A 17,223-nucleotide genomic window follows, 5' to 3' on the forward strand; every position below is an offset into this window, starting at 1 on the left:
CTCCCAGGCATTTGGACAATATCGTATTTATGAATATTTTTTCTTGGTTGTTTCTTAATGTTGCCACAAATATCTTTTCACATATCTTTGTGTAGAGGTGCAAATATATTTTATGGATAAATTTTGGAAATGGTATTGTTGGGCCAAAGGGTATGAATATTTAAAATTTTGGAAAATAACAGATACTGGAAAATTGCCTTTTGAAAATGTTTATAATCTCACCAATAGTGTATGAGAGTGCCTCCTTCCCCACAACCTTGCTCACTCAGGGTACTATTGAATTTTTAAACTTTCATTAATTTGAGAGAGAAAACTGTTTTCATTTGCATTTTTTAAATTATGAGTCCAACTGAGAAACAACACTTCTTAAAAACTAAAGGTTAATGATGAAATGGAATTTGCGAAATCATCTTTGACTTGGCTCTCTTTTGGGAGAGGGGTCCCAGGGAATTTGTTAGAGGAATACATTTATGTTTAGAGGGTTCTTACATAACATGTAGCAATAAACTACTTTAACAAGAGGCAGTTTCATAGATAGGTTTCATTTTTCAAAAAGGGGAAGAAACACCATTCTGTGGCTTGATGTGGGTTTGTCAGTTATTGCCTCCCCCGTTCTTGGGACTTCCCACCCTTCTTTAGCACAAATCAGACTTGAGCAAAAACAACTTTTTCCATAGGATCAGTTATAAAAAGAATGGCAAGGGCAATGAACAGCTTAGTTTATTGGTTTTATCAGGGAAAGTAGACTCACCAAAGGCTTGCGAACATTTCTGGTCAAAGCACTGGCTGGCTTATTCATCTCTATATGGTCAACCGTGGTATTTCTGCAGGACCAAAGGCACGGACTGGTTAGTGAAGGTAAGCAAAGGAGGCAACAAATCCTATGACTGTGAACTCTATCTGTCATTTCTCTTCTCACCCTTTCTTCACACTTTATCAGCAGAACTCAGTTCCAATCTCATGACATCTAAAATGCTTTTCTCATTTACCAGATCAGAAGTGAGTGGGAATGTAAGCAAGCATTCAATGGAGTTAGACAATGAAGAGAAATTAAGCCAAACACTGCACTTCTCTTACCTCATGGTCACATTTTGGACATTTCTAAAACTATTTTACTTAAAATTTTGACTGATCTGATCAAGTATTTGTTATGTCATTTCTTCAGTCCCTGTTTGCTAATTTCTACATAGGTTTAGCATCTGCATTTTTTAAAGAAGGCCTAAAAACCTAAGCAGAATTTTGCAGGGACAGCACAATTCGAATTTGGTCACAGGAATGTAGTTTTAGAGATGAATACAATGACAATAAATTCCAATTTGACTCTCAATTATTCGCTGGATGAAGTTGTGATAAGTGTTTTTCTGTGTGGCAGGATATACGCAAAGTAAATGTGATTGACAGTGATGAGGCTTTTCAAATTGCCATCTGGGTGATTTGGGAAAAGTCTCCCTGTTGGTATTAAAGACAGTACATGCACAAGTACTTTTGCTTGAATTTTGCTTGAATTATCTTTAGATCTGCTCATTCTTTTTTTGAGCACATCTATATGTGCTTGAATATAAACTTGGTTTGACCAGAATATTCACACTCATATTTTTAGACCCTTTTTTTGCGTACGTCAGTTGTAAGAAGCTCGTGTTTCCGAGCTTGAGAAGCTTTCTGGAGGAGTAGAGAGTATTTCAAATTTTTGCAAAACATTCATATTATAATGGTAATTTGGGAGATCTACACATGTGAGCTAATTTTATTATTTTAGAGCAAAGTGATGTTTTCAATAGTTATTTCAAGTTACTAGAACATTTCCAACCACAGACCTAATGATTATCTTAGATATGTAAGATATTGTCTCTCTGAGCTCTTCATAGGCACAATAGAATGTAAATTTCCCTTCATTAACTAACTGTAGTTACTTTCCTTCCAATTTTTTTTGCAAAGTTTCAATCCTATTGAAAAATGGAAAAAAACTACTTCAATGAACAAACATTTCTATCAATGAACACATGTTCAATAGTGCAATGCACACACGTTTCTAGTAATCACTTGTAGCATTTCATCACATTTATTTTTTCTCCTGCTATGTCTCTCTCTCTCTGTATATATACATAAACACACACATACACAGGTTGTTGTTTTTTTTTTTCTAAATTATTTGAAAGTATATTGTTGATTTCAGGACAGTACCCTCAAATTTTTGACCCATATCTCCTAAGAAAAAGAATAATCTTCTACATGACTATAATGATAAGGAAATTTAATCTTAATATAATACTATTATCTAATAGTAGATCCATATTCAAATTTCTCTAATTATCCACATGTCCTCTAGAGAGTTTTTATTTTTTAATTCAGGATTCAGTCTTGCATTGCATTTGGTTGATATGCTTACAATTAAATAAATGTTAATGGTAATAGCCATAATTAACAATATAATTAAGAATTATAACACCAAGGAAATTTAGTATCAATTCTATCATGATTGCTTTTCTTATTTTTTAGTCCTTTCATTGGTATCAAAATACTTTTAAAGTAATTCAAAGTGATTATAAGCTTTCATTTTTCTGTTTGTGAGACATAAAGACAGGATATGAAGAAAAATCCAAACTATGACAAAAATATATTTACTAATATATCTGCATTAAAATTTATATTTTCTGAAATAAGGAAATTTATATCCAGATAAAGTCCTTGGAAGTAGCTGTTTCCTTTGTTCATAAGGATCTAAGTAGAACTGAACAGAAAATTATTTACTTGTTGATGTTAATATGGAAAACAGAGGCCTTTTGACTTATGATTATTTTAGCCATCAAATTAGACTTTTGGGAACTAACTCATTAAGTAAGAATCACTTCATGTTTGACAGAAGAATTGGTAATCCAAATTATATGTTTTATAACAGGAAATGAAACAAAGTAAGGAATATTTTAGAGCCTCCATCAACAAACGCCACAGAATATGAAATAACAGGGACATAAACCAAGGTGTATGATTAAGTGAATGGTTATTTTCAGCTCTTAAGAACATGTTACTCTCAAAGATAAGAGTCAGGAAAATGCAGGAGATCTAAAGAAACACCTTGTTTTGGGTAAAGTTCTTGTATTATTCGCTGGAAAAAAACTAATGTAACAGATTTAGTTACATTATTATAACTAGATTAAGAACAAAATAATATTCAAGTTTTTCAATGATAACCTTTCAGTGGTTTATTTGCAAGTCCTCCAAATCAAGATCTTTAAAAAACATAGATTGGAATGAAAGGATCTAAAATTAAGATTATAGGCGAAATACAGAGATGAAGAGATGAAACAGAGTATTTTGGGGATGGAGGCATTATGAAAAAATAACATTTCTGGTATATCACCTACATATAATCTTAACAAGACAGCTTGCTTCACTATAAATATGAGGCAAAAATAAATGTGCTCATCTGATCGGAAAATTTTAAAAAGTAATAGTGTATTGAAGAATAACAGTGGAAACAGTTAATTTTAGACACTGATGGTGAGAGAATAAATTGGCCCAAGCTACTTGAAAGACAATTCTGCTTCTCCAAATCTGACCTGGGGAAACATTCCTGGAGGCACTGAAGTGACTGCACATAGTCAATAAGCAAGAAAAACCTCCATGTCTACTATGAGAAATTATTTGCTAACATAAGTTGTGCCTGTTATTTTCCATGAAAAGGCAGACCTATATAAGCAGGCATTGCTGACAAGTGGGAACTAAACTGCACCCCAACTAGCTAGGTTCAAGATCATCTATGAAACAGACAATAACATTTTCCTGTCCCTATTTCTGTGACGTTACATACCGTGATGCCCTGAGGCAGTCCCATCCAGTGCCTCCATTTTCGTGTGGCTATTGAGGTCTTCTCTGCACTGTCTCAACCACCTAGCTTCTCAGAAGTCTTAGTTCTCATACATGCAAACTGTCTTTTCAAGGACAGGATCTCTTCTGCCACCGTATCATCCCCCAGTACCCCCACTTCCTACCAATCCTCCATCTTCCTGCTTTTCTTTTGCTATTGCCAGTTACTCCATTTAAAGGACTGTCTCAATGATTTATTTCACTGTTCAAGGTAGCAGCTGGATTTTGCTAAGGTTCTGTGCAATCCTGATAAATATATTGGGGTAGGAGAGACAAGAACTTAGAATTTCTTTCTAATTTAGGGGCAAGGATTTTAAATGGATGGCCAGGGACTCTGGAATGTTGAGATATGAGACTTGATGGGAGGTGGTGCAATGGGGATGGATAGGGAAACAGGGCTCTTGGACAGAGGAAGAAGGGCATGAATGCCTGGGTTGGGCATGGGATGTGAATGAACTGGGAGGAGTCCAGCATGGCTGGCGTCCTGGGTCCTGTGAGAACAGGCAGAGATTGAGATGAAGAAGGCAGATAAGAACCTCGTATCATGAGGGCCTAACATGTGTGGACTTTATCCTGGAGGTAATGGGGAGCTGTTGATATTTACACAGGGTATCTGTAATATTAAATTACCCTGTGGTTGTAAAATTAAGGGCAAGGCAATGCTAGGCTACAGAAGTGGGAATAGTTAAGGAAAGTGTCCATATAGTTAGATTAAAAGAGCAGACGAATGTGGATGAACCTAGAGGCTGTCATATAGAGTGAAGTTAGAAAGAGAAAAACAAATATTGTAAATCAATGCACATATATGAATCTAGAAAGATGGTACTGATGAACCTATTTGCAGGGTAGGAATAGAGGCACAGATATAGAAAACAGATATGTAGACATGGCGGGGTAAGGAGAAGGTGGGATGAATTTGAGAGAATAGCATTGACATATATACACTGTGTGTGTGTGTCCAACTCTTTGCGACCCCAAGGACTGTTGCCCGCTAGGCTCCTCTACCATGTATAAAATAGATGGCTAGTGGGAAGCTGCTGTATAGCACAGGGAGCTCAGCTCAATGCCCTGTGATGACCTAGAGGGGTGGGAAGCAGGGGGTTGGGGCGGGGAGGGAGGCTCAAGAGGGAGGGGATATATGTATACATATAGCTGATTCATGCTGTTGTACAGCAGAAACCAAATACTACATTGTAAAGCAATTATTCTCCAAGTTAAAAAAATTTAAATAAATTTTTTTTTAGAAAGAGCATAGTAGAAATTATTTCTATATCTCAAAGACATATGAACACTGATACACAACTGAGTCAAACATGTAGCCCTGTGGGGTGGGCACTGGCTGTATTCTTATCTTTTCTTTCTATATTTCACTGCATCTTCCTTCCCTTACTTGTCAAGGGTTGTTATTACATAAGAGTCAGGACTGGTACTCTTTTCCTGGAAGGAATAATTGCTTGTCATGACTGTGTAATATTAACTGTTCTCAACTAGGCATTAGTTAATGTTTTAAGAATAGATCATACACTTTGGGGTTAGAAAATCTGAACTTGAATCTTGCCTCTACTACTTACTTGCTTTGTGATCTGGGGAAGGTCATTTGTCCTATCTTAATCTTAGTTTTCTCATTTGGAAAACCTGGATAATGATAACATCTAACAGTGCAGTGCTATTGGAAGATTAGGGGTAATGGTTGGAAAGCACTCAACACAACTTTGATTATTATTGTGTCCTATCCCAGTTACTGCACCTGCTTTTCGATTTAGGTCAAGTATAGGCAAGCCATAACCTGTGGGTCAAATTGGCCCTTTGTCTGTTTTTGTAAATAAAGTTTTACTGGAACACAGCCACACCCATTTGTTTACATGCTGTCTCCCACTGCTATCCTGCTATGATGGCCGAGTTGAGTGGTTGTGACAGACACCTAAAATATTTAATATTCGGCCATTTACAAAAAAAGTTTTCTGAACCCTAAGTTGGATTTTTCCAAAAATTTCCTCTTACCAATTTCTTCCCTCGTTAGTTTTTCTGTTTAAATCCATGCTTGTGTTGTTTGAATGTAAATTAAAAGTATGTCTATGTACAGAGTTATAATGACAGTTTTCTGAAAAGTGTTAATATAGAAGGAAGAATTCATATTACAATTTCTTCTGATATCCAAGTAAATGATTTAACAATGTGCTGCACTTCAGTACATATTTCTAAGTTGTGAATTTGCACAGCAGGTTAATTTTGGTATTCCCCTGTCTGGTAATGATTAATGGAGGCTAAATTTGTCTAGAACATCTCATCTGCAAATGTCCTTGAAAGTCTTTTCCTTCACACTTCAAAAAATTTTTTGCTTTTTATTTTGTATTGGAGTAGAGCCGATGAACAATGTTGTGACAGTTTCTGGGGAACAGTGAAGGGACTCAGCCATACATACACATGTATCCATTTTCCCTCAAACTCTTACTCAGTCATGGAAAATTCCAGATGTATCTCTGTTTCTATCTTCTCTGTGATGAGAAATAAAAATTCAAGTGATAAAATATCTTTGTACAATTGAAATAATACACTGACTTAAGTTTTACCATCTCAGATAAAATTAAGTCAAATATTCATTTGAAGTACATCTTTTTAATAACTTTGAAGAGTGAGGTCTTCTAAAAATTTTGTAATTACTGAAGTTTATTAAGAAAAATGCCAACAATTAATCAAAATGAACCCAAATAACTCTCTGTTTTAAAATTTTAAGATGTCATGATACATAGTAATATTTTAATTCTAGTGGTACATTAAAAGGTTTTTATAAAGTTCAAATGAGTTAACATATGTATAATTTGGGTGTTTCACACATTACTCTCCACAGCTTGAGAAAAATCTTGCAAAAGCTGCTCTAGCATGCGCTCTGCTGCCCTCTGCTGCTCATTTTCAGAAATGGATTTTGATTTTGAGTTAATACCTAGGGCTTCCTGATGGCTAAGCGGTAAAGAATCTGCCTGCAATGCAGAAGATGTAGGAGACACAGGTTCGATCCCTGGGTCAGAAAGACCCCTTGGAGGAGGGCATGGCAACCCACTCGAGTATTATGGCCTGGAGGATCCCATGGACAGAGGAGCCTGGTGGGCTACAGCCCATAGGGTCACAAAGAGTCAGACACGACTGAAGCATGCACGCATGCAATGCTTACCTCACTTATTTTCTTCTCTTAATATAGTCAAAAGCCCATGCAATATTAAAGTTTGAGGGGATTCTATAATTTAATCCCACATTCTCAATTTACAGATAAGTTGAGTCTCTGAGAGGTTAAGTGATATGCAAGCGTGAGCTCTGTTTTCTTTCATTTTTTTGTCCATGCTGTGCAGCTTGTGGGATCTTAGCTCCCAACCAGGGACTGAACCCAGGTCCTCTGCAGTGGAAGCGTGGAGTTCTAACCATTGGACTACCAGGGGATTCTAGCGGGCTCTGTTTTCTGACTGATCAGCATTTGAATGCCTGCTGGTTATGGACATAGTACTTAATTTCGATACATAGAAAATGAGAATAATAGTACCTACATCTTTGAATTTTTGTGGGGATTCATTGATTTAGTACATAAAAGGCACTTAGAACAGTGTCTGGGTTGTAGCTAGTATAAATGCTAGCCCTGTTATAGACCTGCCATTAACTAGACTAAAACCACAGCAAGATCAGAACTAGAATTCTAGTCTCTTGACTACCAGTTCAATAGTATTTTTTTTGGCCTTAATGAGTCTGCACAGCAACCAAATTTTACCTTCCAATGTCCAATGTGGATTTTTAGAATGTGACCTGCTCACGTTGGAAGTTCTTGTAGTTTCTGTGACACTATCGACACTGCAGAGCTTATTTTGGCTCATTCCTCCTTGTAGTGTTCAAGGCAGGTTCCCCACAGAAATTATTACCCATACAAGCTGCTCAAGCATCTAGATAGAAAATCCTGCAGCCCACACTTGGGAGATGCTGTCACTGTTGACTGACAGTAACCCTTCTAATGAGTTCCCTGCTTGAATCTCCAGTGCACAGTTAGACACCTGCACTCACTTACCAAGAGTCTGACTCAGGAGGAACTGAAGTAAACCTATCAGCTTCTTTCCTGGCTCTGTCTCCTGATCTCTCCATTTTGGTCAATGCTGGTGTCAACTGTCAGCGTGCCTAGACACAGTTACGTCTTCTCCTTCACTGCCAAGTCCAGGGGTTATGGCCTCTCAAGTTCATTGCTTCTCTTCCTTTTCTGCTTCCTTCTTCCTGGCTCCTGCCCCTAAACAGCTCAGGTGGGCATGAATCCAGCAGCCCCTAACCTGGGTCATGGACTCCAGTTTCATTCTGCTGACATTCATCTTGCCCTTTATTCATAGATCAAATCATGCCTTGAAAACCCTTGGTTACCTTCCAGAGGTTTGTATTGCCTTCAGCATAAACTTAAAGTCCTCAGCCTTGCATGTCTCAATATTACCTCCCTGACGTTTTCTCTCACTCCTTTCTCATAGGAATTTGTTCATTTAGGCATGGGTGTCTCTGTCCCTTGGTATTACGACACATTTTCTGCTTTTCCTTCATTGGTCCTACCACTGTACTGGTCTGCCTTGGGCCCTATGTTAGGGCTCTTATTCTACCAGAATTAAGGTATCAACAAAGCTCTCAGCCCATGACAAATAGGGCAAAGAGGCTTTTATGTGTGTGTTAGTTGCTCAGTCACGTCTGACTCTTTGTGACCCCCATGGCCTAGCCCACCAGGCTCCTCTGTCCATGGGATTTTCCACGCAAGAATACTCGAGTGGTTGGCCATGCCCTTCTCCAGGGGATCTTCCTGACTCAGGGATCGAACCCAGGTCTTGGCCATTACTCAAAACAAAATCCATTTCCTTCACTACTGTGAACGAGCAGAGGTTATCTGGAGAACTTATACACATCAGCCACATAAAGTGAGAGAAGAATCCACTATGATTTTTTAATATGAAAAGAAATGTGATAAACAGGTGATTTGGGATAATGGCTGAATGGGAACAAGGGGAACTCAAGAATGATTTTGCATTATCACCTTCACTATCTTCTAAGTCTGTGCTGTCCAATATCTTAGCCATGTGGTATTTTTAGTTTCAATTAAATGAAGTTAATTAGTTAGTGAAATTCAGTTTCATTAGCCACATTTCAAGGGCTTAATAGTCACATATGGCTGTTAATATTTTGGACAGCACATATGTAGATCAATCTATCATCCCAGAAAGTTCTGTTGGACTGCACTGGTCTAGATTTTTCATTTGCTTCTCTAAGTCATCCACCCCTGATCTACTGCTTTCCAGTTTCTAAAGTATAACTGCTCTAGTATCTTCTCTTGTTCTCCCTTTTCTCATGTATTATATTTAAAAAATCATTTATTGTTGTTTTAGTGAAGTTTGGAGGGGGAGAAAGAATACAGGTATATGTCTAATCCATTATTTTTCTTAAAAATCTTTGCTTTTCTTTCCCTCAGTGTGATCCTGCTTTTGGGCTCACATTCTAAGTAATCACAGTCACTTCAGGGGTCCCTCTGGCTTGGGCTTGCCTCTGAATTCCAGCTTGCTTCCATAAAGCCATAGCATCAGCTGAGGATGCTGGGGGTGGACGGGAGGTGGCACGGTGGGGACATTTCTGGCTATTGTTATGTAGTCACATGGGCATCCATGGTAAGTTCTCATCATTCACCTGGCCCCTGGTTAACATTCTATAACTATCATGTCTGCAATCTGCCCATCCCCAATGGAGGTTTTCGCCAGGTTTGCAGGCTCTGGGCAGCATGCTGGTACCTAAGCAGACTTCACAAGGCAGCCTTAGGCCAGTCCACCTGGGCATTCCATTTGGTTGGTTTTCCCCCTGCTCCTCAGGTTCCACATGGGGGTTAAGGCACAGGCCTCATCTACTCAGGGCTCCCCCAATCTATCTGGCACCATCCTGTTTCCCTCCACAGGGATTCCATCCACTGAGTCTATTGTTGATATGTCAATATGATGCCCTAAATCATTTGGTAGTGGCTTAGTTCCTAAGTTGTGTTCAACTCTTGCAATCTCATGTACTGTAGCCCACCTCTATCCATGGATTTCCCAGAGAAGAATACTGGAGTGGGTTGCCATTTCCTTCTCCAGTGGATCTTTCCGACCCAGGGATCGAACCCGGGTCTCCTGCATTGCAGGCAGACTCTTTACCACTGAGCCACTTGGCTCAGTGACCAAGCCGCCAGTCATTTAGGGTTCTGGATTCTGAAGTGTAAAAGCTCAGGTTATGGAATCTCAAAACTCATTTCTCTAAAACTATGATTTCTGCTAAGACTTTCTAAAGATTCTTTAGCAACTCAAAAGCTGGGAGATGTGGTTTTGTTCTGGTTTTCCACAATGATAGTCTTAGGTCCTGAAGGCAGAAGGCCCCACTTGCAATCTGGGTGGGGTGAAGTGGGAGGGTCGTGAGGTAACTGCATCACTAGGAAGCCTTAGGATAAACTTTCTTGCTGTGTTAATTATCTTCTCATGTATAGAAGATTTGCCTTTTCACCTGGATGTTCAGTTTGTTAAGAACAGAACCACACAAGTTTTTTTGGAAAGAACATTTTCTTACTGTTATAAATGCGTCTAGCATACAAGAATCGCTTCATGGATGTGTTGAAGACCTTTAACTTTGTAGCTTCATGGTACATGACAGTGTCTGGAATACAGTAAACATTTAAATCAATAATAAATCTTCTGAACATATTTTGGAATAGTTCCTCCCAAAAGAAATAAACATTGAAAACATTGGTGGTAGTGGTTTAGTCGCTAAGTCATGCCCAGCTCTTTTTGACCCCATGGACTGTAGCCCATCAGACTCTTCTGTGCATGAGATTTCCAAGCAAGAATACTGGAGTGGGTTGCCATTTCCTTTTCCATGGCATCTTCCCACTCAGGGCCAAATCCCACATCTCCTTCTTGGCAGGCGGATTCTTTATCACTGAGCCACCAGGGAAGCCCACTAAGTATATTACATTCATAATACTAACTTTATACAATTAAAACATTAACTTGGAAAAATAACTTCATGACTATAAAAGAGATACTAAAATTAAAAAAAAAAAAAAGAATCCTTAGGGTTAAGATAATCCTTTTCTAATATGACTTGTCAATTTCAGGCTCAAATTAATGGGTCTGTTTTAGAAGCCCAGCCCTTGAGGCCAAAGCAGGTCAGTTCTCTTTGCTCTTGTCTGTTGCTCCATTGTCAAGAGTGTCTTTTTTGGAAAATGCAGCTGTGGATTTCCGCCCTACTCTGCTGCTGCTGTTAAGTCATTCAGTCACGTCTGACTCTTTGCGACCCCATGGACTGTAGCCTGCCAGGCTCCTCTGTCCATGGGATTTCCCAGGCAAGGATACTGGAGTGGGTTGCCATTTCCTTCTCCAGGGGATCTTTTCAACCCAGGAATCTAATCTGGGTTTCCTGCATTGGCAGGTGGATTATTTACCACTGAGCCACTTGGGAAGCCCACAGCCTATTCTAGTCACCTTAGAATCAGTGACAGCCGCTAACAGTGGGAGGAGAGGGGCAGGTAGAGGAAAAGCTCACAGTAAGAAAAGTTCCTTGGTAACTGGGGTAGAGGTAAACACATCAGTCAGACACAGGAACATTTCCAGGACATACTGTAAAAACTAGGACTGAGAGAGCAAGAAAGCCATCCTGGGCAGCAAAGGGAGACGAAGGCTTCATGGTCCATCATGACAGGTTGACAGTGAATCAATTTCTTACCCTGCCATTGCTGTTCATTATTTAATTCAAGTTAAGGATCCTTTGATTTCCTCCTCAAGGCAAACAACTGCGCTAGCTCCCAAGAATAAAATACGATGATGAGTAAGATATAGCTCTCATTTTCAGTAGAATCTGCCACCAATTCCCTCATTTTTTCACAACCCACTAGTGACACTGCTTCCCCAGTTTGCGGCTACTCAATCACTCTCCGTTTCCTTCAGGGCAGAAGGCAGATGCCCTTGCCCGACTCCCAAGGCCCTTTAGGATTCAATTTCAGTCGACAACCCCAGCCCTCTCTGCTTAGGCTCAGTGTCTTATATATGCCATGTAAGGCCATCTCATCAATTTCTTATAACTCTGTGACTAGGGATGGAACTCCTAGGCTTCAGTTTATCTGAAATGCCACCTTCTCTGGGACATAGCCTGTCATCTCTCCTCCTTCACCCCAGGTTGTTACTCAGAAACTTGTTGAAGGAGGGAACTGTGTCCATTTCATCTTTATACCTCCAGCACACGTCAGTGCTCTGGTACCACAGCAGGCACAGAATGAGCAAGAGCTTGGGGAATGAATGAAATCAACTTATTTATTGCCCTTTACTTTTTTGATAGCACAGCTGCCCATTTATGAGACTCCAATCTTCTTTTCCCCCATTGTAACTCACACACTGTCTTTCCAGAATGCTGTCAGAAGGCTATCTCAGTGGACTTGCATACCGGAATGACATCCAGTGGAGTTATCCATCTTCTAATGAGCAAGTGGCTGAGGAAAAGGAAGAGGAGATGGAAGCCACAGCAGCTGCAAGTCTTTCCTATTCCTCCGTGGATGAAACACAAGTCCAAAATCTCTATGTGAGCTGCAAATCCTCTGGCAAGGTCATTTCTTCAGTGTATTCAAGAGAGAGCCAACATAGTAGAAATCCGAGAATTACAGTGCTGCAAACAAACCCCAATCCTGTGTATGAAAGCCCAAACTTGGCTGCAGTTGAACTATACAGAGACACCAGCAGAGAGACCTACTTGGTCCCACCTTCCTGCAAGAGTATCTGCAAGAATTACAATGACTTACAGATTGCAGGGGGCCAGGTGATGGCCATTAATTCAGCGACAACTGATTTCCCCTCTGAGGGTAGTTTTCAATATGGTCCTTTGCTGAAATCATCTGAGATTCCTTTGTCCATGGAGGATTCCATGTTCACTCAGCCCAGCGACTTGCCACCCACCCCTATCCAGCGGTATTCATCGTACTGGAGGATAACCAGCATCAAAGAGAAAAACAGCCTACAAATGCAGAAGCCTATTTCGAATGCGGTGCTGAATGAATACCTGGAGCAGAAGCTGGTGGAGTTGTATAAGCAGTACTTTATGGACACTGGGTTTCATGACAGTTCACCTACCCAGATTCTGGCATCTGAACTCATCATGACAAACGTGGACCAAATTAGTATTCAAGTCTCTATAGAGAAGAACCTGGAGATCTCGAAAGCCAGGGATATCGTCATTAACCGCCTATTACAGTATGGGTCAACCGAAATCAGCACGCCGAGTCTCCATATTTCTCAGTATAGCAACGTGAATCCATAGAGAGGGTGCTTCCATTGCTCTTTCTCAACTACTCAAATCCTAAGCAACAAGTATTCATTTATTCTGAGAATGTGCAGGAAGGGGTTGGCAAGGGGTAGAGAACAAAAGGTTGGTTGCAGGTCAGGTATGGATTAAGAGGAAATCTCATAATATTACACGTGAAGGAATGTGGGGAAAGGAGCTATAATGACTTCCAAGTGAGGGCTGTACAGCAACAAAGAAAAAATAAAAATGATCAAAAAAGAAGGTATGATTCATATAAGGGAATACAGAAAAGGAAAAAGAAGAAAAACCAAGTAAGGATGCACATAATGTATGGAGAGTCCTTAAAAAACTAGGAATAAAACCACCATATGACCCAGCAATCCCACTCCTAGGCATGTACCCTGAGTAAACCAAAATTAAAAAAGACACATGTATCCCAATGTTCATTGCAGCACTATTTACAATAGCTAGAACATAGAAGCAACTTAGATGTCCATTGATAGATGAATAGATAAAGAAGTTATGGTACATATAAACAATGGAATATTACTCAGCCATAAAAAGGAACACATTTGAGTCAGTTCTAATGAGGTAGATGAACCTAGAGCCTATTATACAGAGTGAAGTGAGTCAGAAAAAGAAAGATAAATATCATATATTAACGCATATATATGGAATCTATAAAGACGGTACCAAGGAATTTATTTGCAGGGCAGCAATGGAGAAACAGACATAGAGAACAGACTTATGGACACGGGGAGAGGGGAGGTGAGGGTGAGATATATGGAGAGAGTAACATGGAAACTTACATCACCATATGTAAAATAGATATCCAGTGGCAATTTGCTGTATGTCTCAGTGAACTCAAACAGGGGCTCTGTATCAACCTAGAGGGGAGGGATGGGGAGGGAGATGGGAGGGAGGGTTAAGAGGGAGGAGACATATATATACCAATGGCTGATTCATGTTGATACTCGGCAGAAAACAACAAAATTCTGTAAAGAAATTATCCTTGAATTAAAATAAATAAATAAATAAATTTAAAAAGAAGAATGGACACCATGGCAAAACTAAAAGCCAAAGGTTTCAGGGTAGGGGGTTAAGAATATGTTTGTCACCCAAGTAAAATCCTCCAAGTTGTTTCTTCTTGAGGGGAATGGACCACTGAAGGCTGCTACATTTGGGTAGAAAGACAGGTTCAAACAGTTTTCAAAAAATACATTTGTATCTATTTTCCCTATCCTGTACCAGATCATTTAAAAATATATTCTTTATAAAGATGAAAATAGTAGCAAATTGCAATTGTGCTTTTATTTTTTAATGATTACTTAGCTACGACCTCAAATACAGCCACACAAATCTAATTCTGTTTACTGGGGGGATGAAGTTTTATAAACTGAAAAATACCACATAGTGAATATTAAACTACTGCTTTGTTTTGCCATGTTTGATTTTCTTGGTGGTAGTAAGCTTGAAAAGGAATTATGCATCTTATTTTTCCCATTTTTCTCTTCTTTTTCTACATGCTCTCTTGTCCCTTCTGGAGCCAGGAAGGGGTCTTTTGTATTCTCTTACAAGCTCTAGGATCTCATGGTGTCAAATTCTGTAAATGCATGCAGTAGAATGGTAGCTTCATGAGAGTCCCACTGCTCCACTTAATTCCTCTAGTTCAAGGATTTGCAAATACTGACTCATTGGCCAAATCTAGCCTGTCACCTGTTTCTTTTATTGAGAGGGCTTCCCCTGTGGCTCAGTGGTAAAGAATCTATCAATGCAGGAGACATGCATTCGATCCCTGGGTTGGGAAGATCCCCTGGAGGAGGGCATGGCAACCCACTCCAGTATTCTGGCCTGAAGAATCCCACTGGACAGAGGAGCCTGGTAGGCTACAGTCCATGGGGTCCCAAAGAGTCAGACACAACGTATCGATTAAACAACAGCACCAACAACAATCTGCATATAACACATTAGTTTCACATGCACAACATGATTTGCTATTTGCATATTATGAAATGATGACCACAATACACCTAGTTACATGCTTTGAACTCCCATGAGCTAAGAATTTTTTCAGCCATTTTAAAATAAAAGGAAGAATATTTTATGACACAAGAATTATGATATTCAAATTCAGTGTCCATTAAACAAGGCTTCATTGGGGCAAAGCCATATCTATTCATTTCTGTATTCTTTTTTTTTTTTTTTCATTTCTGTATTCTTTATGGCTGCTTTCACACTAGAAAGGCAAAGCTCAGTAAATGTCATGGAGAACATGTGGTCAACCGAAGCCCAAAACACTATCTTTCCTTCCACAAAAGAAGTTTGCCTACCCTGCTCCACAGCAGTGCCCTGACCATACAACGGGTGATTGAGTTAATTCAGCTGCCTTGAGGAGGGTGACTCTGATATGGAGACTGGTGAGCAAGTTTATGGGGGGCTGTTGGGAACAACCTCTGTGAGGGAATGATGAAAGCCAAAGAGGTTTCCATAGATGCCTCAGCCACTTAAGGGAGCTCTGTGATTGGGGTGGGCCTTCGGCAAAAACCATCACAATATTGTAAAGTAATTATCCTCCAATAAAAATTAAAAATGTACTGTGCTTAGTCACTCAATCATGTCTGACTCTTTGGAACCCCATGGACTGTAGCTCGCCAGGCTCCTCTGTCCATGGGATTACCCAGGTAAGAATACTGGAGTGGGTAGCCATTCCCTTCTCCAGGGGATCTTCCCAATCCAGGGATCAAACCCAGGTCTCCCACATTCCAGGAGGATTCTTTACCAGGGAATAAAATAAATAAATAAATTAAAAAATGGAGGGAGGTTCAAGAGGGAGGGGACATGTATACCTATGGCTGATTCACGTTGAGGTTTGACAGAAAAGGACAAAATTCTGTATGCCAATTACCCATCAATTAAAAAATAAGTAAGTTTTTAAAAATAGTAAACAACAAGGATCTACTGTATAGCAGAGGAACTCTACTCAATATTCTGTAATAACCTATATGGAAAAGAACCTGAAAAAGAATTGATATATGTATATATATACCCGAATCACTTTGCTGTATATTTGAAACTAAAACAACATTGTAAATTAACTATACTCCAATATAAAATAAAACTTTTTCAAAAACTAAAAAAAAAAAAAATTTCTCCCGCTTGACCAGCAGGGGGTCGCAACCGTAGCTGAAGTAATTCAGAGTCAAATTTCTCAAGGGGAATCAGCTGTGAGCCTTCAGAAGCCAAACTCCTGGCAGCTCCTGGGAGAATGAGTTCCTCAGTCAGGAGGAGAAATGTGAAGCACAACAGCATCCTCTGCATTTTCCCAGTATTTGTAGAGTGAATTTTCTTTTTTAACAACATGTGGTATCATGTAAAAAAATCTAGTTTTGAAATAATAATTCAGAAATGTTATTCAGTGTTTTAAATAAATAATAGCCACTATGCATGAATTCGGAGAAGGCAATGGCACCCCACTCCAGTACTCTTGCCTAGAAAATCCCATGGCCGGAGGAGCCTGTTAGGCTGCAATCCATGGGGTCGCTAAGAGTCGGACACGACTGAGCGACTTCACTTTCACTTTTCACTTTCATGCATTGGAGAAGGAAATGGCAACCCACTCCAGTGTTCTTGCCTGGAGAATCCCAGGGACGGGGGAGCCTGGTGGGCTGCTGTCTATGGGGTCGCACAGAGTCGGACATGACTGAAGTGACTTAGCATAGCATGCATTAATTAGGCTTCCCTCTGGGTAAAGGATCCACCCGCCAATGTGGGATACCTGGGTTCAGTCCCTGGGTTGGGAAGATCCCCTGGAGAAGGGAATGGCTACCCACTCCAGTATTCTGGCCTGGAGAATGCCATGGAGAGAGGAGCCTGGTGGGCTAGTCCATAGGGTCACAAGAGTCACAAATGACTTAGCGACTAAACAACAAAAACAACAATGCATTAATTGCTTGCCATGGTGCCTGGCACCATGTTAGGCATTTTCTATGAATTTTATATAATTATCATAATAACGTCATGAGAGAGTATGCCTATTATTCCTCCACCCCTGCC

At 39.7% G+C, this 17,223-nt stretch overlaps 1 protein-coding gene across 1 annotated transcript; it reads left to right on the forward strand.

The window, feature by feature from the left end:
• The first annotated feature begins 606 nt into the window (after positions 1 to 606).
• On the forward strand, positions 607 to 15,777 carry TASL (TLR adaptor interacting with endolysosomal SLC15A4). The gene is made up of 2 exons (XM_061410497.1): positions 607 to 858; positions 12,282 to 15,777. Exon 2 carries the CDS (start codon positions 12,283 to 12,285, stop codon positions 13,183 to 13,185), a length of 903 nt encoding a protein of 300 aa, XP_061266481.1. The 5' UTR covers positions 607 to 858; position 12,282; the 3' UTR covers positions 13,186 to 15,777.
• Positions 15,778 to 17,223: the final 1,446 nt, after the last annotated feature.

Source organism: Bos javanicus, chromosome X (assembly GCF_032452875.1).
Source record: "Bos javanicus breed banteng chromosome X, ARS-OSU_banteng_1.0, whole genome shotgun sequence".
Lineage (NCBI taxonomy): Eukaryota > Metazoa > Chordata > Mammalia > Artiodactyla > Bovidae > Bos > Bos javanicus.

Excerpts from the sequence above, each read along its gene's own strand:
- TASL (XM_061410497.1), top strand. The coding sequence starts at position 12,283 with ATGCTGTCAGAAGGCTATCTCAGTGGACTTGCATACCGGAATGACATC.